Consider the following 21,774-nt stretch of genomic DNA (forward strand, 5'->3'; position numbering starts at 1 on the left):
TTTTCCCTCTGAAATGTTAGTAATCCATCCAAATATTTAGATTTTCCAGAGACCAATTTATATCATAATGAAAACACTAATTATCAAAACCAGACTCACCCTAGAAGGACAAGTGCTATGTTTTTCATTAAAAACTCACAAGGTCTATGGGCTTGACTGAATTAAAAATGTATTTTATTTTATGAAAGCAACATAATATTTACCCTTCACAGGTGAGATAACATATTTATTCTGAGGAACTCTGTTGCTGTGTAACTTAAAATAAGGTACTCAAAGTTTTCCATTCATGGACTTCTTCTTCCAAAGAAACACCCAGGTTAGCCTTAATTCGTGTAATTTGTTTTTGTTAGAGTGGTGAGTGGTTTTGCTTCAGAACAGTGAAATTGCTTTCTGTGTCCATAAAGTCAACCAGACAGACTGTGATGTAGAAAAATGGAATTAAGTTAGGTAGGTGTGGCTTGATTTTAGAGTCACCAGAAAGCATGAGGAGTCTTTTTGTGGTGCCTTTATTTACAGCCTCTTCTTGATAATGCCATTCTTCCTTTTCCTCTTGCTCTCTGCAGGCATCAACCTTGCCTTTGCTGTGACAGTCTGCCTTGCTTTGCTTATAGCCCTGCTATCTATTAATGGATTTGCTTACTTTATAAGGTACATTTTGGTGCTTTTTGTATATAAAAATATAATCCCATAATAACCTTGTTAATATTGATTTCCAGGAAGTCATGTTGCAGTACAATTGCCTCATTACATGACCCACTGATTTTCTTTTTTCCATAGTGATTTACCATTCCTACTGGTCTCATTTAGGGTGTAGTGGTTTCATGATGCCAAGAATAACTTCCTCATCTGTATTGTCAATGTTGTTGCCTCTGAGTAGATATGACTCTTAACAACACTATCATGAAATAAGATCACTAGTACTTTAGGGCCTGCCTACTCCCTATCTGTCCTCTTTTTTCCACTGGCAGCATCTTCTATAACTCTTTCCTTCCTTAAATGGTATGGACTTCTGGGGAATGGAGTTGGGGTATTTTAAAAATTCCAAGAATTAGGCAGAATTGACTAGAATCCAAGATTTAAGGATAATGATACTAACTCACAGGATTGTAGTGGGGATTAAATAAATTAAAGTACCTAGAACAATACCTGGCTCATAGTAAGTGCTCATCAAATGGTAAGTCTTAACTCCTTCCCAGGCACATGAGACTTTCCTTTTGATTGTTGGGAGCCCAGAATCTTCACTTTCACATTCATGACTTTTGCCTTGGGTATCATATTCCAGATTTTACTGTCCTTCTTCCTCGGACCAAAGATCTCCTCGCTAATCATTACCATCATCATTGTCATCATTCTTAGTCTTCCTCTCTGAGATCCCTTAATAAGTGACCAACTACTCTAATGAACTAATTCAGGATCAGGGATAAATGGCTGAAGATGGCTTAATATGACACCCTTTTCTTATAATCTTTGCATTTTAACAGTTGGGCCCTCCCCCATGCTAGGATGATTTAGGGAGAGTGAAATATGAAATTTACCACAGCTCTCCTGCTTTAGGCTTTCCACCTTGGAAACCACACCTTTTTTATCTCTTTATAAGGGTGCTCCTGACAGCATTGTGATGCAAATTTGATAGGGAATGGAATGGAGCTATTTTGATTAGCTTCAAGAAAGGTCTAAAGTGTATTGAGTAGCTGTATAAATTTGGACCAGGCACTAAACCTCTAGGCCAGAATTTTCTCATTTTAAAATAAATTGGATTAGATGATCTTTAAGAGCCCTTCCAGCTCTGATATTCTAAATGATTTGATATCCTGGATTGAAACTGTAACAGGTATAGCTCTTAGTGTTTAATGTGTTGGCATGGCTGTGAAAAAACATTGTGGTCTATTCTTTCCATGATTAGAAACTTGAGAAAGCCACACAAAGTAGTAGATAGCTTATGAACTGATAAAACACACTTGATAAATGTTAATGGCAGACAGCACCAGATGTTACCAGTGAAATTAGACCTCAGTCCTTGAGTTTGGCTAAGAAAGAATTCAGTGCCAAGAACTCCAGTGTAAAAAGTTTATTTAGAAAGTCACAGAGGTAGAAGTGATCTAGAAGAAGTGAGCCAGCTGGGCTGCATGGGCCCAGGAAACAAGTTACACAAGCAAAAGAAAGGCCCTTGGCACTTAGGAAAAAGAAAGGCAAAGAAAATGCACCTGTAGAACAGAGAAGGGGGGAAAAGTGTGGGCATGCTCCAGAGAGAGTGCGCACTGGTCCTTCATCTTAAGGGGTTTTATATGTTTTCCAAAGGCAGGGATTTTAGGGGAGGTGTCAGGGTACAATCTCAATAGAATATTTATCAGCTTTTCAGGGATGTCCTTTAATGGTCATGGTCTCTACTGATTGGTTGATGCTGGGAGAAGGGGGTTATTAATCATTGAAGCTAGTCCTGATGTCAGCCATAATGTCACTTCATCTGGTTTTGCTGCTTTTCTGAACCTGGAGCTGAAACACAACTGAGGCCTAAATGTTATCTCTAGTTTGACCAAAACTGTCTCTGGGGTCAACAGATTATTTGATACAGGACAGGCCTCATTGTACTGGGGGCTTAATGCTTAAGGGAGTGAGTGGTAATGCAAGTGCTTGTATGAGAGTCATATGAGGCTATTCTCCCACCCCCTTGTTCTTCCTTGAAGGGGGTCTACCACATGACTAGGGACATGCCAGGGGAGGAAAAGCCAGGGGAGGGTCCAAACCAAATGACTAGATATATGAAAGGCCATGGGGTCTAAATCACATGACTAGCAATATGCTATGGGAGGAAAGGCCACCCTGGGGGCAAGTTCCCACCCTACAATACTTGTTTTTCCAGGTTTTCCCATTGCTAGGTACCATGGTCTTTCTGCCCTGATGACCTTCTGTACCTTGCCTATCATTCCTACTTTGCTCATGTCTGTCTAACTGCCTAATATATCAATAAAGACATTACTTCGAAGGAAGTTTTTCTTTTAATTTCTGTGACTGTTACATATCCCTGCTCTCAACAGAAATTTAATGTCTTTAATTTAGCTGCTTCCATAGAATAAAGTATTTAAATAACATCATTAGCTACTTAGTGAAAATAATTTTCATTCAATCAAAAAGCTTCCTCCTCTAGGGAGATTTGAGGACTAATAGGTTCTAGCTATTCAATGCCAAGTCATCCCATGGTAAGGTGGAAAATGGAGACACTCAGCTGTTTGTGTTAGTTATCAACCACCCACCCCAAATGACTGGTCTCACTGGTTCTTTGGGCTTAGAGTGAGCCCAATCTGCAATTCTTGGTAAGGGGAGGAAAAAAAGAAAAAAAAAATCATGGGGTTGGCAGGCATTTGTTTGGAACTTGTGGGCTGAAGGGCAAAGAAGACTGGAGAGGAAACTGATTGGAGAGGGACATGATTACAGATGAAAATGATTGGAGAGGAAAATGAGTTTGAGACAACTGGTACTTGAAGTGGTCACAGAAAACTCAGAAAGGGGAGAAAAGCTCATCATTTTCCAGAGTCACTTGGTTCTTGGTTCTTCAGCTAACAAAGCACAAAAGATGCCCTCTCTTTGCTGCCTACCTCCCTCTCTCTGCCCACAGGGCTGCAATCAGAAGAGCTGAGCTGCTGATGAGTTTCTGTAATAGATGGTGATTACTTGCAGGAGAGTGACTCTCTGTTCCTTCATTTTCTGTGTTTTGATTGTTTAAGTTTTTTAGAAAGAAGGACATACAAAGAACCCAGCCACCCCAAAACAAAGGATTCTTTGAACTCCTCCTTTCCCCCTCATCTGAAACAGATTGCCTCTTCTTTCTATAAAGCTCTCCCGTGCTTTGTAATACTAATGATGATAATGATAATAATGAGCCCTTATACTTTCATAGTGCTTCATGCTTTTCAAAGCACTTTCACATACATTATCTCATTTGATTTTTCAAAACAACTATATAAAAACAGATACTGCAAGGACAATTATCTTGCTTAATAGATGAGGACACTGGGGCATGAAGAGGTTAAATTATGTATCCAAGGTCATCTGGCTAATAAATGACAGAATCTGCACTATACCCCAGGTCTTTGGATTGGGAGTGCAGTTTTTTTTCTACTTGGATGTATTCTGTAGCATGATTATTTTGACAGATGTGCCTGCTTTAAGAGAATTCCCCACACATATCAAACAGATAAATCAGGGAGTGATGCTTTACTTTGCCAATAGATTTGTATGGTATACCCAAGAATTCACTACAGGGCTCTTTTAATTTTCTCTGTAGGGCAGCAGCTCCCACAGTGATAAGAGACATATTTGTTGGCAGACAATTAGAAACACATTAATTGCTTGTTTACAAACCAGTGGAATCACTGAGAAAAACTGACTGGGTTGCTGGTCCTTAAAGCTACAGTGGCACTGTAGGTTTTTTAGAGCAAGTTGACAAAGCACTTGGATTCAGGGGTTGTTTTCCCCACTCTGGCACTCAGCTTTAGTACATTCCACAGGGTAACCATTAAGGGGTTATGAAAAAAGTGAAGCCAAACTGTAGCTGTCAGACACCCATGATAAAACAGAACAGAACAAACAACCCTGTGGACTAATCCAAGATTCCCTCTAGATCCTCAAATTGTCCCATCAGCTCAACTGAGATGACCTACCTGGCTGTGTGGGCAGACATCATAAACTCTTATGTGTCTAGTAATTGATTTGTAAGAAATGATTACATTCACTGCAAATTAATGGGCATGTTTGGAGAGAATCAGGTTTAAACTGTGTCTATGTAATCCTCAGACAAGAGACCAATTCAGTAAAAGAAAAAAACAACACTAAGCCCACTTGTTTGGAATGATGTAGACAAAGCAACCAACTGATTGAGTTTTTCCACTTTTCAAACTGTTGCTTTGGCAACACATAGATGCAACTTTGCAAGACAAGTGGTCTTGTGGGCAGAAATCTGGGCCCTCAGCCAGGGACCAAGGATTCAAGTTCCAGCTCTGCCTCACACTAGGGGATCTCACACAATTTGCTGAATTTTGTTTTGTTTCTTTAATGTATTTTTGTGTCTATAAAATGAAGATTATTGATTCTTTGCCCTGGTATTAATAGAAAATAAACTATGGCATATGAGAAAGCATATTGGATTCTTTAAAAGTATTCAGAGGTGATGTTTTGTAATGTGCCCTTGAAGTGGGAACACCACTTTTTGGTCTTAGATACCATCCCATACAACACCTTCACCCCTCCCTTTGATGTCTTTTCAATAACATTTTCACTTTTCTCTTTTGATTTTTGTTACTCTGCAAGTTGTGAGGACTAAGGTTGCTGCCTCTCTTTGCTGTGGGTACTATGGAAAAGATCCATGCGTAGTTATTCTCTCAATTATCTTGTGTATTTTTAAACTTTTATCATAAGGCAAGTTTATCCTAGGTTTGAAAAACATCCAGCCCCCTCTGACCCTCTGATATTATGCTTATTTCAGGCATAGTATAAATAAAATCCAGTTGATTAAAGGACTCAACAGAATTGTACTGACTTTGGAGGATGTGACATTTATCAATCCCCATTTTTGCAGTAAGGTAAGGAGCTTCTCTTTCTCTAGCTGTACTCTTCAGTATGGTATTCACAAGCCACAAGTGACTATTGAGGACTTGACATATGGCTAGTCTGAATTGAAATGGGCTATAAGAGTAAAATTCACACTGGATTTCGAAGACAGTACAAAAATATGTAAACTATCTCATTAAATTTTAAAAATATATTAATTACATGACAGGATGACAATACTTTGGATGTATTGGGTTACAGTCTATTATTAAAATTACTCTCACCTTTTTCTTCTTATATTTTGTAATGTGCCTACTAGAAAACTTAAAATTATATGTATGGCTTGTGCTATATTTTTATTGGATGGTGCTGTCTTAGAACAGTTATGTGGAAGCGATGCAGTGCTCTTTGAGCAATAGTGTGGTTTTGACTGCATGTATCCCTTCTTTGTACATTTTGACTCAACATTTGATTGTTAGTTTCTCAAAGACAGGGGGTGCATTTTTTTATGTTAGCCAAAAGAACCCAACATGGTGCTGATAGTATAATAGGTGCTCATAAAAGTTTTATTAATGAATCCACTAGTGAAAGATAGTTGAGTTTCACCAGTGGTTCTGTTCTGATTTTGATTGTGTTGTAACTGGTGGTCTTTATTGAGGGCCTACTACTATGTCCTGGCCCTATGTTAGAGAGGGCATATAATTCCTGCTTTTAAGGAGATTAGAGTCAAGTCAGAGACTCAAATCATACTACATAAGAAAGGTGATAGACACCATATGCACAAAAGACACTAGAAATATGGTAGAACTTCATAGGAGACAGATCAGTGGAGAAAGGCTTTTCAGAGACCCAGCACTGAAGCTGTGTCTAAAAGAAGGAAGAATAGAATTTTTCTAGATCACAGGTAAGAAACTGGTAACCACTTTCATCCAACCCTTATGATTAAAAAAATTAGTAGCCAGATTTTTGACATTGTGAGATTACACATAAAGATCTGGATCTCTGGGTGTTTTTTAAAAGGTTAGCCAATCTATCAACTTTGGGTATCACTGTGACAATTCATTGATAGTAGGTGCCCTTTTTGGAAGAGACATGATTTCTGCAGTTTGACACAGTTCCTATCACTCTCTATTTTCTTATACCCAGCCTAGTTCATCAGTTTATATTATCCATCTGGCCCCTATAGGCATCCTAGGCAGAGAAAACAGCATAAACAAAGCTTGGAAAAGAGATGTGTGGGGGAGTTTTGTCAAATATAACTAGTAATGGGAGAGTTTGCCTTTCTGTGCCCAATCTGTGGCAAAGATAAAGACTTTAGTCTTTGCAAATTCTGATATGGTGTGGCAAGATGTAAGGAAAGGATGCAAACATCTCATATTGTCCCCATATACTACTTACTTTTGCTACACCTTTGAACCAGATCTGATAATTAATTATATTTGTGACCAAACTGATTGTTTGCCTAAATGTGACACTGAAAAGTGTAATTTAGTTGGTTAGGTGAAAATGTATTTACAGGGTAATAGCCTATACAGTTGGAATCAAATAAAAAGTTCAGCTGTTTGATTTAATTTCAATTACAATCCTAACTCTTACTTGTTTAAATCAACAGATCTTGTTGTAAGGTTGATATCATGTTCCTGGAAATGTATTGTTGAATACCAGAAGCACCATTCTGACTGAAAGCCACATTCCACTTTCATGTCATAAAAACTAATTGATGATAGCCTCTATTTTTGAAGCCACCAGAGAACCCTGAGGTGGTGGAATTTGTCTGGATTTGCCACATTCAATATACCTTATATGAAATTTCCTACCTCATTTAGAAAGGGAAGATACTGAAGTTCAAGCTCTAAAGCAATCCCAATACATAACACTATACTAAAAAACAAGTATTCAATTCTGTGACAAAATATTTTTGTCCAGAAATGGATAGTCAGTAGTAAAAGCAGATGGCTAGAAGTTATTGTCCAAAGGTAGCGATATAGAGTATAGTTATGGTCAAAAGCAATAAACCCATTTTTTTTCAATAAATTTATTTTTTAAAATCCTTACTTCTTTGGTGGTATGCATGTCAAATGACAGTTCATATCAATTGCCTAGATGTTTTGGCTCTAAAGTGTCAAAACAATAAACATAGCTCAGTTTTGGACTGAATTAGCCTTTTCTTTGTGTAGGCCCTGTAATGGTCAAGTAATGTCTATAAAACCTCCACATATGCCTTTTCACTTTCCTACTGAGACGAAAAGTGTATTTGGGTTCCGTACTGGTTCTCACAAGATCACCAAGAATAGAATAGTGATACCTACAGATTAACAAAATACTTGACGTTTTAAAATTTTGTTCATTATGATAGATCTTTTCTTTCACTTGTGCATATATTTTGACATAATGAGAGAAAAAAATCATCACCACTTTTTACCACATGAGTGAGAAAAATGAATAGCAAAGAGATTAATACCCTTATAGAGTGCTTTTTAAATTTCTGTTACTATTTTGGTCCAGGTGGAAAAGGATGGCATTACCCTAGGAGAACATATCTCTTGGCTTCCAGATCCCGTTTGACACTTGGCAGCTTGTATCACAGGTTTTGAGGGGAAAAGATGGGGGGCCATACATTTTCCTTAATTGCTATGTAGTCAGACTTGCAGCTGGCTGTGTCCAATCAGTCAATAAGCCAAGCCAAGAATTCCATGCAAATAGAATGTCTGAAAGTGTAAACCCTTGGTGAATATAAATTCAGTATAGAAAAATTAACAGGTCAGTAGAAGTCAGGTCAGGAAAGGAAGTTTTTAGAGGAAAGTGAAGCTGAAGTCCAAATGTATGTGGATTTTGGCAGATTTTCTTGCTTTCTCTTTTGCCCTTAATGGAGAGGTCTATACCTCAATATACAGATCTAGATGCTCCTGCTGAGATATGAAAATAAAGAATGAAAAGGAAGATATGAAAAAAGAATAAAAATAAAAAATGAAATCTATGATTCTAGTCCTCTCTAAGAGATGGAAGTACCTACAAACTTTTGCCTTTCTTTTGTAGATTTCTCTCTGGCCTTGCTCTGATGTAAGGGTTATGTGAAGAGTCAAGTTTTACATCTTGTTTGAATCTTGAGCTGTTGGGATTTCAACACAATAGGGGCTAGGTATAGTTTACTATTAACTTGGGACTTCATGATAGTCTTGTCTTGGTAAAATTAACATAGGGCTAAAACAATTAGTGATCTTCAGTTTATCAAGGACCATTAAGTTCAGAGTGTGGGAAAGTACTTAAGATTAAATTTTATTGGAAAGCAAAAATGAAACAAAGCATTATGTGGTAGAAATAACACACCGGCAAATATAACATTTACATTCTTCTTCCAGTCCTTACATCCTTTTCTAAGTCTCTGTTTCCTCATTATAAAAGGAGGGTGTTGGAGTTGCAGGTGGGAGCTGGCCCAGACAGTATCAAATGTAACTGCTAACTCTGTATTGCTATAATTCTAAAAAAGGCATATTTGGAGACATGGAGAAAAATATGAGAACTTGTTGATTTATTATTTCTTCATTTGAAATAAGTCTGCAGGTTTAGTTGAATATAAAGGTGTTCAATTTTTTTAAAATCCTCACCTGCGGGCATGCTTAGAGAGAGGATGAGAGAGAGAGAGAAAGAGTGAGTGAGTGAAAGTGAGAGATGTGAGAAAGAAACATCAATAGTTGCCCTCCTTAAGCTCCCCTACTGGGGTACATGCCTGAGAATCAAACCCACAACCCAGGCATGTACCCTGACCGGGAATTGAACCTGCAACCTTTCAGTGTACAGGACGATGCTCAACCAACTGAGCCACTCTGGTCAAGCAAAGATGTTCAATATTAAAAGTTAACAAAGACTGCAGATAATTCTTCCTTTTATCATTCAACTGTGCACTTCCTAGTTCTCTGTACCAAACTTAAGTGTACAAGTTAACAAATCAAGGAATAGGGAATTTGGCCTATTTAAGCATTAAACTCATAAACCATGGACGGATGATCTACTAACTCTCTACCATTTGATTACTTTTCGGGATACTTTTTGCCATTAATCTTACCTGTACAAGGAAGGATGCCATTCAAGATGGTATAACAAAAGCAGCCAAGCTTGAAAGTCAGAAAGGTGTGATTCTGTCCTAGTTCTGCAATTGATTTCTTTCAAATGCTAAATTTTTATCTTTTCTCATTTTGTTTATAAAATAAAATGAGGGTCCTAGATTAAATTATGACTAGTGTTTTTGTTTGTTTGTTTTACCATTCCAAATCTATGATTCTAGTCCTCTCTAAGAGATAGAAGTACCTACAAACCTTTGCCTTTCTTTTGTGGTATATGGAGTTAAAGCATGGTACCAACCCTGGCTTTAAAAAGTGCTGAGGGATAAGAAAAATTAATCAATGTCATGTTTACAGAGTTCAACTCATATAGTTACTTTCTTCAGAATAAAAAGAAAAAAACACACACACAGATAAACATAGTATCTATATCATAGCTTAGTACTTTGTCCTAAATCTTGAGAATTTTGTTCACAAACTTATTTCCTAATCCTTTCACAGACAGGAAGTCATGCCAGTGTAAGCTTCCAGATCACTCAGAGGTCCAAAGTGGGAGATCCCCAAGTCTCTCTTTTTCTTCAGGGAGTCTAACTCCAGCTACCTATGAAAACTCCAACATAGCAATTTATGAGGTAGGATATCAACAGCTACCTAATCTGTTGTCTTCTTGGATTTTAAAATGAGGCAGTGACTTAGGATTTATTAGTCTGTGGGAAAAAATATTGAGACTTTTGGTAAGTCTTCTCAGTTTTTTTGTCTGTTATTCCCTTATGGACTTGTTTGGTTGACATTTTTGACAATGATTTTCTTCAGAAACTAACTGACTTACTTATAACTTCATTGATTTTTTTTAACTGCATGTATTTACTATGCATGTGAAAAAAGCTATGAGACCCAAACACTTAACCATGTAACTCCTTCCAGAAGATATAGATACAATAATAGAAGAAATTACTTTCTAAGTCAACTGATTGTGATGGAACTTCTAGATAAATGTTTGTGTAGAGTAAGGTTTGGGGCAAACCCTTCTTTTCAAATGCTAGTTTTTCTTCCTATACTTGTTATCTTCTGATATTATGAAACAATAATTTTAAAAAGTATTCATTTATTTTTTTTAGAAAATTATTCATTTATCTGTTCTTTTAGCCTAAACTAACTCTTGGAGTAACAGGTTAACTTCTGTTTTGTAAAATAGAAATCTTTTTTATTTCACTTCAGTTTCTGTCTTTCAAGCTTTAAGAGGCCACCTCTGACCCCTTGTTCTAAGATACTGGAGTTTGGCAACCAGAACAAATCTTGCATCAGTTGGAGAGATGAACTGTTTCTTCTCAGCAGGAAAGAATTAAGCAGAGGGTAAAAGGAAAACTAGGCTGTCTTTCTTTCCCTCATAAGCAAGGCCTTCCCAGTGTGGTTTCCTTGTTTTGTTTGAAGATACTCCCAAAAGCATCAAACACTCTCAACTTCAATAGTAACTACAAAAGGAAGTCCAAAACAGAACAGAATGGGTTTTTTAATTGTCTACCACACTGGGTTTTCCAAATGAATGCTCTCCTCCATAGGATAAATTATTGACAGGGGCCTAAAACACCAAAATTGGTATGGTATATATTTGTTCAGTGTAGCTGTGCTTTGACTTAAATTTGTGACAGGAAACCTCTGGATCTTGCTTTGTACTTAATTTAATTTGCTTTAAATATAAACTTGAGGTATTGGGGAATTAACAGTTCTACTCTTTCAAAGACTACAGACAAGATAATCACATAGCTTTTGAATGTCAAATGGAATGGGCTGATGGCTTTATACATGTATTGACACCTCCAATATTCTGAAATAAATCTCAATTACCTAAAGCAGTCTCTTGGTTTTTCATCTGTAAAATGAGGGGTTGAACTAAATTCTTTATCTTGGCTGCTCATTAAAATCTCTAAGGAAACTTAGAAAAATACCTATGCTCAAGCTCTACCCCTAGCTTTGATTCATTTGGTATGGAGTGGGCTTAGGCATTGGTAGTTTTAAAAATGTCCCCTATATGTGCAGCCAGGGTTGAGAATTGCTGGACAAAGAGGCCTCTAAGGCCTCTTCTGGCTCATATATGCTATGATCCTCTGATTCTATGGAAGAATCTATGTGTTAAATCATGGTATGTTTTATTTGGTGGAGTTGGAAGGTTATAGGGTAGAATTGAGAAGGGAAATAAATAAACATCTGTATATAACTGGCCTTTAAAAAGCTGTCACATATTTCCTCATTTGGGAAAGAGGCAGAGAGTTCAGTTAGTTCCCTTAACGACTGTTGGTCAGTCAGATGATGAGTATTTCTGAACTGTGTAGGCTAAAGGGGGCCTTCATCTGCACCAAAGGAGCGTGTTAGTGAGAATAACACCATACAGTGAAGTCAACATTAAGCTGGTGATGGGGTACAAAAGGAGATAGCTGGAACTAGAAAACTGCCTAACTAGGGTTAAAGAGGACTCTGGGAGGGAGCCGAAGTTAATCGAATCAACACATCAAATAATGAGGTCCAGTGTGACTTCTGAAATGGTCCTCTACTCAGAGTGTTTTAAAAAAGATGTGTTATCTAATTTCTGTTTAAAATAAGTCAAATTTTCATGAGAATTACTATTGAAAGATCTAGAAGTTACAGAATGTGCCTAGAATAACAGACACCTAATAGGAAAAGACAGGCTTCTTTAAAGATATGCCATAACATTGTACTACATTGACACAAATTCACACTTTGATTGTACACACAGATGCATACCCTTCAGAACTACACAGAAAAATCAGCCCTTATTTCATAGATACTCTTGGAGATGTGAAAAGAAAGCCAGATGAGCCAACCTCTGGGGATAAAGAATTGTGAATGGCAGATGCAGTGGGAACATGTCATCAGGTGCTCTAATAGCCACAATCTAGGGGAAAGGTTTGAGATGGGAATTAGTACAACCCTGGCACAAACAGAGAGAACCCACTGAAAAGATCATCCTTCTCCATTCTCTGACTCCATCTGCCTCTCAAGCCCTCTCCCTTTGTTTTCCTCTTTATCTCATTTCACTCTCTCTCCCTTCACACTCTTCCTGTTCATCTCCCTTTCCCAGAGCTTTTTTTTCTATCTTCCCACCTTCTTCTATATTCCTATAGCTCTCTCTCCTCCTCTATCCTTCCACCAAACATCTCTCTCTCTCATCACATAATCATATCACCAAATCTGAAAAGAACCTAATAAATCATCTAAGTCATCCAGCTATATCAGTGAAGAAACTGAAGCTCAGGATGATTAAATGGCTGCTCTAAAGCCACCTCTGAATTTGAGGCAGAGCCAGGCCTAGGACCTAGTTCTCTAGTTCAGAATGAACGGACTTTAAATTACTTCTAAAAACTGCAGTGGATAGAGTTTGATGTTTCTTCCTCTTAATTAAAAAGTGAATGATGAATGAAGTATTTATCATTGTTTCTCTTAAAAAGAAAAAAACAACAAAACAAAACAAATAGTGCATGTGTGGTAAAGATAAAACCTGCCCATTTCCTCCCTTTTCCTCATTATTCATGAAGTAAGACACACAGACTCAATGAAAATTTTCTTATAACATTTGTGAGAATTATTTAAATACTAAAACAAACACACACAAATCCCCCCACACAAAGAAAGCCCATGAAAGTAAAGAGCAACAAAGTGAGAAATGGAAAAACTTAGCACTGTTACTACCTAGTTTTCTGAACCCAGGCAAGTCATTTAATCTCTTTGGGATTCAGTTTCTTTATCATCATATGAAGGGATTGGCCTAGGGACACCTAAGACCCTTTCCAGCTCTCAAATTTAATGTATTGGCAAGGTGGCGGGGAAGCCCTGCTTAACTACCTATAAGAGCTAATAAGCTAGAGTAAAGGCTAACCCATGTCTATAATAGGGTTGAATCCAGGAAGCAGGTATGTGGTACTGGGTATAGGCAGAGTAAGGGCTACCTGTACTGCTGTTCAAGTTGTGCCTTACACAAGAGCACCATATCTCAGATGGTACTACTTACATTGTAGATATATACTTACTTATATGAGAGGGGTGCAGGAGTAGGCAAAGAGATTCTGGCCTCCCAACCTAGTTCTGGAATGAGGTGTCAGGGGTACCTTCTCATATCTACATTTATACCAACACAACTGTCCGTGCACATACATTCACTGATAAACATATGTGCACCTCGCTATGTCCTATCTTGACTATACCCCAGGTCTTTCTTGAGGTTACTCCTTTCTCTTGCCTAATGTTCTTGGAGATATAATTTTAGCTTCTCAACCCCACCTCCACAGCCTGACTCCAAACCTGACAAAGAGGCCTGATCTGACAGGCAGGGCTTGGTGGTATGCAGAGTATTCATGCAGTTAGTAGAATGTGTTCCCTGGTGTCTGGAAGATGTATGAGTAAATGAGAGTGTGGTGTATCCATGCCCAACATCACAGGGCTACTGCAGGCTGTAACATAACTGTATTTTTACATGAGGGAAAATACCCTTTTCTAATAAGCACAAAGGCATCATGATGGCTAGGAGTGACTGTGGGTTGGATAATATAGTTGACTTGCAAAGGTTCTTGGAAGGCTTTATTGCCCACTGGAATATCTCACACATTGGCTGATTGGGTGAATTCCCACTTCAGCGTAAGCCTTCACCCCTCTAAAGGCTAAAGTCCTCAGAAGACTAAAACTTCAAGCTCATCTCAGGCCCTCATGACTTCTATGATTAAGTAAGTATGGGGTGGAACCTGAGAATTGGCCTTTCTAACTAGTTCCCAGGTGACCTTAATACAGTTGTACGGGAGTCACACTTGAAGAGCTGCTGGGCAAAAAGTCTGCCTTTAGTGCTTTGACTGTTCTGCTGCTGCCAGGCACCGATCCTGGACTACGTTTCTGAACTCTGTGGGCATTGAGTCTGGCTGGCATAGTTTTGTCCAGCTGCTAAAGGCCTCTAATAGCCATTTCCTACTTAAAGAGTTTTGAGCTCTTTGGCTAGAAGATGCACTCTAACACAAAGTGTGGGCAAGTAACTCAGATGCCTGCAGCTCTCATTATTAGTCTTTGCCTCTGGCAGGTCTCCAGATGCAGTACCACAGCTGGATATTTCTTAATAAGAGAATGGTTACACTCTCTTATTCTCAGAATTTGACTGCACAGAACTATCTGCTTTATTATCTCTACTTGATGACAAATTGGTGTAGCCTGAAATGAAATATCCAGGCTACAGGTAATAGATGTGAAAGCACTTTGAAGAGTAGCAAGCACTGTGCAAATGTAAGACATTATTATTATGGAGAAGAAGGAATCTATATTTGTATTGCTTTTTTAAACTTTGGATTGGACAGGAACTAAATAGGGTTCAATGACTGATGAATCCTTCAGGCTATTCATATGGAAGAAAATTATCTATCAGGTACCAGTGTTAAAGTGAAGACAATAAAATAATTGTTGTTTTTGACTTGACAGCAACCTTAGAAATTGCTGTTTTGTACTTAAAAATTCAAAAATAGACTTCTGAAAGAGTCTAGGTTGCTCATAGTACTATGGGAATACATTTGTGCGTCCAAATAAAAAATGTTTAATCTATATTTAAGCCAATCAGTTTATGATTAAAGCATAAGAAGCCGCCAAAATGGCCTGTCTCACAAGAGAAAAATGGATCAAGGTAAATGCAGAAAACATTTGCTGTACTATGTCTCCTGCCACAGATGCCTCATGGCAGTGAGAACTGCAACCACCAACCATCACCATTAATCACAGGGAACCTGGTGCTATATCACTTAGCTATGAATAAGTGAAATGACCTAGCACTTTCTGCAGCTAGTTAAGGGAATTGTTATAGAGAGTGGTATCATTCCTTTCTGGGGGGTCTGCATACCTTCAATTGTTCTTCTGTTTTTAGTTAATTGGAATTTTTAACTTCTCTGTATAACCTCATTTTTAGCTCAGAATACAGAATGCTCATGGGACAGAGGATCAGAGAGGAAGGACAAAGCCTGTTTGGGTTGATGGTCTAACTATAAACCTTTCATATGGAAGGGACATTTGCTCTATAGCTCTAAAGCAACTAAGTCTCATCACCATTCTCCATCTTTTCTTTTTAGGGTGGTTGGGTGTGGATGAGAAAGTTCCCCTCTGGAGATTTGGAGATGTTAAGTCCATCAAATCAAGTGCAAGTGATGTTTGAAATGGTATGAGAAACCCTCTTTTATATACATTCACACTAAAACCAATCCTTTCTCTAAAATAACTACCATTTTCTATTTACATAAGAAAAAAGATTTCCCCAATCCTGCCAATTATGTTCAAAGAATCCTTGGATGGTTTATTTAAGGAAGCAGCCTGAAGATAAGGCAGGGGTGGTAATGATTCTTCCCAAATCATTTAAAATCTTAACTCCTCTTTGAACATAAAAGATTCGTGAAACTTAAATTATTGGGAGACAGGACACATTCAACTCTTGAACTTTTGATGGTAACCAGCTAGGGAGATATTATGGCAGAGGTGAAGGACATGTGTACCCAGCAAATGTTCAGATGACCATCTAGCTAATACAGGTGCTCCAAATATTCTCTGCTTCCTGAGGTTGTCCAGAATATGAATAGGATATAACTGCACACATAGAATCTTCTTTATTGGTTGTAGCTAAGGACATATGACTATAAAGATCCAGGGAAAATTTAGGCCTAAAAATTTTCCATGCTAAGGGTATTAATGTAAAGCTAGATGCTGTAACAAACACCTCAAAATATTTAATGTCTCAAACACAGCAGAAGTTTAATTTTCATCTGAAGAACAGTGTAAGTTAGGTTTTACTAGTTGGCTGGTGACTCTTCTAATATGGTGATTCAGGGGCCCAGGATATGACCACCTTATGACAATGCTATCTCCTAGGGCCTTGTCATCACCTGCATTCATCTATAGAAGCGGGAAAATAACATAAAAGTTGTATATTCACTTCTTAAAAATCTTAGACTAGAAATATCACTTATCACTTCCTCTTATAGTCTATTGCTAAGAATTCAGTTATATGGCTACACTTAGCTCCAAGGGAGGTTGGAAAATGTGGACTAGTTGTTTTCTCAATAAGAAAAATAAGTGGATTTGTGTTGAATTACTAGCAGTCTCTGACATAACCACTGTACTCTGTCTTCTTTTTTAAAAAATATATCTTTATTGATTTCAGAAAGAAGAAGAGAGAGGGAGAGAGATAAAAACATCAATGATGAGTCATTGATCAGCTGCCTCCTGCACACCCCCCTCTGGGGATCAAGCCCACAACCAGGGGGTGTGCCCTGAGCGGGAATTGAATCCCAATCTCCTGGATCATAGGTTGATGCTCAACTGCTGAGCCACACCGGCCAAGCTGTACTCTGTCTTCTAACAGGCTCAGAGCTCTATAGTTTTGACTGCTTGGTCCATAAGAGCTGCTACAATGAAACCTTAGAAAAAACTGCCCACTTTACTATGTGTAACCTGATTTCCCATGTCCGCCTTAGCTGGTTTAGGCTGGACTGTGATTTTATTTTGCTTATCTCTGCATCTCTAGCATGAAGTCCAGTGTCTTGGACGTTGGGGGCACATACTAAATGCTTCTCACATTAGTGAAAAAATTAATAGTTGTGAAGGGAAAATGTAATTAAAATTCTAAATGTTTCTTGAGAAACACATTTTATAGACAATCTATTCTACGTTTTACTGTATTAACCTTCTTTAGTCCTCCTGGGTCACTGAGCTTCACTCCACAGAGTCCCAGATATCCCGCTCTGAAATTTTTCTCTTTGACCATTGCACTCTTTTTCAATCACTGCCTGTGATATTGTGATTTATAATAAGAAATATATATTTGGTCTTTGTCCCCATTTCTGGCACAGAACTCCTAAAACCCTTGAAATTTCCTAAGGGATGGGAATGATAAAGGCACTTTTTGTTATGTTAATGAGATGACTATAGGAAAGCACCAGAGGATGAGAGCTGGTTGCCCGGAGAACCAACCATGTGATTAGAGGGTTGGAAATTTCAGTCCCACCACCCTGACCATGGGGGAGGGGAGTAAGCCTGGAGGTTGAATCAGTCACCTATTGCCAATGATTTAATCAATCAACCCTATGTAATGAAACCTCCATAAAAACCCCAAAACACAAAGTTTGGAGAACTTCCAGGTTGGTGAACACATGGAGATTTGGAGAGACTGGCTTGGAAAGGGCATGGCAGCTCTGTGCCCTTTCCACCTATCTTACACTATGCATCTCTTTTACATGGCTATTCCTGAGTCATATCATGTTATAATAAACTGATACTCTGGTAAGTAAAATGTTTCTATGAGTTCTGTGAGCTGCTCTAGCAAATTAATCAAACCCAAAGAGGGGTTCATTAAACCTCTAATCTATAACTGGTTGGTCGGAAACCCACGTAACTTGGACTTATAATTCGTGTCTCAAGTGGGTTGGAGTAATCTTGTAGGATTGAACCCTTTACCTGTGGGATCTGACTCTATCTCCAGGTAAATAGTGCCAGAATCAACTTGAATTATTAGACACCCAGCTGCTAGGTTGTATGGCAAACCGCTCCTCTCCCCGCCTCATATACAAAGTGGAATTGGTGGCTAGAATCCTTATTGCCATATCAAAATAGCACAAGTGTAGTAGCTTAAAACAACAGCCATTTATTATCTTAAAGTTCAGTATATCAGAAGTCTAAGTGGGCTCAGTTGAGTCTTCCACTTAAGCATCACACAAGGCTGAAGTCAAGGTGTCAGTCATGCTGGGCCCTTATCTGGAGTTTCTGGGGGAAAACCACTTCTAGACTCATTCAGGTTGTTAGCAGAATTTAGTTCCATGCAGTTGTTGGACTGAGATCTCCACTTCCTTGATGGCTGTCAGCTGAGAGCCATTTCCATCTTCTAAAGGCTAACCACATTCCGGGGTTTGTAGTCTCATTCCTCACTCTTCAAGCCAAGAATAGAGAGCACTGAGTCTCTTTGAGTCTCTAAATTCCTCTCATCCCTTCTCTTCTGATTTAAAGGGCTCATGTGGTTAGATTAGATCCACCCCTATACTCTCCCTTGTGACACATAACACAATTACAGTAGTAACACTAGGGTTTGGAGATCATCAGGCCAAAAATTCTGCTTACAACAACCAGCAATCATAAGAAGGGTGAAGAAGGGTATGTGCCCTTAATCCTGGTCCCCAGTTGAGACAGGACAGCTTTGACTCTCTTCTGTCCCTCTATTTCCAGATAAAGGACCTGAGTCATGAGAATATTAACCCTTTGTTGGGCTTCTATGATTTGGAGATGTTTCCATTGTGACAGAATTCTGTTCCTGAAGAAGTTTAGAAGACATACTGATGAATGAAGATGTGAAACTAGACTAGATGTTTAAATCATCACTCCTGCTGGATCTCATTAAGCTTAATGGAAAGACTGAGGAAATCTTGAATTTTCCCTGTAGATTAGAGCTTAAATATTTTCAGATGTTTTGTTTTCCTTGGATCCTTGTGATGATCTCACTTCTCTACCTTCCTTTGTAGGGCCTTCCCCCCACCCGATCTCATAGTCTCTTTGTCCATATCTGTTATAAGGTATTAATATAAAAATGTTTTACTTGCCTTGCCCCTCACCCAAATTTGAGGGCCAGATTTGTTTTTACTTCCTGTTCGCATTGAGCACTCTTCACCTTCAGCAGTCCTTTCTTCCATCCCACTTCTCTTCTTTCTGGATGTGGGAAAGTACTCATTTCCAGATTCTTTAGTGGTGCTTAGTTCCATCTCCTGGCTTTCACCTTCTAACAGGTGGTTCAGCCTAGAACTAAGTGATGGGTTTTTGCATATCATAGGTATAGATATGGAACTCAGCATGACCAGAAAACCAAAAGACCATTGGGTCTATCAGGCAGCACACTCATTCTCTGAGGCAAGGATCATTGACAGCCAAGAGGGTTCATGGTTAGGCATATGGATGGGCTTCTTCACAGTAGTCCATGAACTTTCTGGAATAATATGCAAATTCTATGTGCATTTTTATGAGGCTGGTCTGGATAATCAATAACTTGTTGAGCTTCTTGCATATCCATCATAGTCTTGACCTTTGTATTATGACCTAACCTTTTTCAAGCTAGCTTTATAGACATTATCTAATTCCAATTCTCCATAAAATAAGTGTGATTAACCTTCTTTTACAGAGGCTCACAGAAGCTAAATGAGGTATACTTTGTTATGTAGTATCTGCCACATATAGTAGGTGCTCAATAAATACAGGGGTGGGCAAAAGTAGGTTTACATTTGTGTGTACTGAAACACAGAGTATAGCTAGTAGACTACAAGACTGTGTAAAAAATGAAAGCCGGCAATTGGAACACTTATGAGATTGTACCTAAGTGCACTGTGCCATTGTGACATTCTTTTGAGTTAATAAAGCTATTGTAATAATCATAAACTGCATGTGATTTTTTATATGAACAACTGTAGACTTATTTTTGCCCACACCTGTATTTATCAGCCAACTATTAAGTGGCAGGGTTGATAATAGAATCCAAATTTCCTAATTCCTATTTTAGTACTTTTCCCACTTACCTTGTAAGCAAGGTCCTGTGATTTAAGGGAGAAACCTATAAATTACAGTACTGTCAGGCCCATGATGAATGAAACACAAGCACTAGACAACCTGGAGAAAATCTTACCCACTACAGACTCTGCTAGGAGATACTGGGGACTGCAGACTTTTTTGAGGACATAAGATATAAATCATACAAATACAAACAGGGTGTCAGGCTACAAAATAGAGCCAGATACTTAAGAAGGCTAGGCATAAACAGTTCTGAAATGATTACACTAGATTATGGATACATTTATATGTGAAAGATTAAATATATCTGAAAGAGTTCTGGTAGATCACATTTGAGTGTCATATAAAGCTGCCAAGCAAGCTGCAGAGATCAGGAGTATTCAGCTTTCTTCTTTTTTATTGCCTATTTTAAATTACAAAAATAATGTATTAGATTAAATTTAAAAATCAAATGATATAAAAATGCTGACATTTACTCATTCTTTTTCATATTCTCCTCCACAGTTAGCCATTGCTAACAATTTGGTGATTAGCCTTGGAATTAATTTCATGTGTATTGGCATACATTATAGATTTTGTTTTTTAAAACTATATACTGTCATATAGTTCTGCAACTTACTATTTTTTTACTTACTCTATGACTTACAGATGTTTCTTTGTTGATACATATACATCTAACTGATTATTTTTAATTTTTACATTTTGTAGCTTGGATATACCACAATTTGAACAGTCCCTTCTTGATAGGTATTTATTGTATTTCCAATTATGTGATATTATAAAACAGAGCTGCAATGAAAATTCTTGTATATGTCTTCTCGTACAAATGAGTAAGCATTTCTTTGGAGGAGAAGTAGAATCTGTAGGTCACAGGGCATGCATACTTTCAGTCTTCATAGCTATTGCCAATTTGCCCACCCAAAAGGCTGTACCAATTTCCATTCCTTCCAATAGTGGATGCGAGTTGGACTAGACCTTTGGGGGGATCAGAATCTTCAAAGTCTTGGCAATTATATATGTATGAATCCATCCTGTGTTTGAAATGGTAGTAAATCTTCCAATAACACACAATTCTTTGTACACTCAAGATATGATTCTTTATCAAAGCATACAATTTTAGAGTTAAAAGGGGCCTGGAAACAATTCTCATTGTCAAAGTTTGCTTTGCCTAGGTATAAGAAAAAAACAAAGGCTGAATTCTGGATCATAATAAATCATGCCATAACAATCTCAGAAAGTGGCTCTAAAAGCAGAAAATATTTAAATAAATTGCTAGATAAATCCTGTTTGTATCATCTTCAGGGCATGAAGTACTTACACCACAGAGAGTTTACTCATGGGAGCCTGAAATCTCTGAACTTTGTGGTAGATGGACATTTTGTACTAAAAGTGACAGATTATGGCTTTAATGACATCTTGGAAATGCTAAGACTCTCCCAAGAGAAACCTTTTGCTGAAGGTAAGCAATGTATTTCACCTTTCTGATGCACACAAGGTAACTCCAAAGTTCACATGAGAATATGTACTGAATTAAAGCCCCAGACTGATTCAACTTCCCACTTTTGTTGAAAATTCAGCCTCATTTCCAAACCAAAGGAGTTGA

At 38.0% G+C, this 21,774-nt stretch overlaps 1 protein-coding gene across 1 annotated transcript in view; it reads left to right on the top strand.

The window, feature by feature from the left end:
- The window catches only part of GUCY2F (guanylate cyclase 2F, retinal), a gene marked incomplete at both ends in the record, with an annotated part of 81,380 nt that overhangs the window by 24,586 nt on the left and 35,020 nt on the right, over positions 1 to 21,774 (top strand). The window contains 12 exon segments of the mRNA XM_081126364.1: positions 564 to 648; positions 5,480 to 5,576; positions 10,104 to 10,134; positions 10,137 to 10,234; positions 15,710 to 15,743; positions 15,746 to 15,785; positions 15,787 to 15,796; positions 18,846 to 18,906; positions 18,909 to 18,931; positions 18,935 to 18,979; positions 18,983 to 19,018; positions 21,474 to 21,630. Coding sequence (XP_080982490.1) covers positions 564 to 648; positions 5,480 to 5,576; positions 10,104 to 10,134; positions 10,137 to 10,234; positions 15,710 to 15,743; positions 15,746 to 15,785; positions 15,787 to 15,796; positions 18,846 to 18,906; positions 18,909 to 18,931; positions 18,935 to 18,979; positions 18,983 to 19,018; positions 21,474 to 21,630 — 717 coding nt within the window.

This window comes from Miniopterus schreibersii (assembly GCF_964146895.1).
Source record: "Miniopterus schreibersii genome assembly, chromosome: X".
Taxonomy (NCBI): Eukaryota; Metazoa; Chordata; class Mammalia; order Chiroptera; family Miniopteridae; genus Miniopterus; species Miniopterus schreibersii.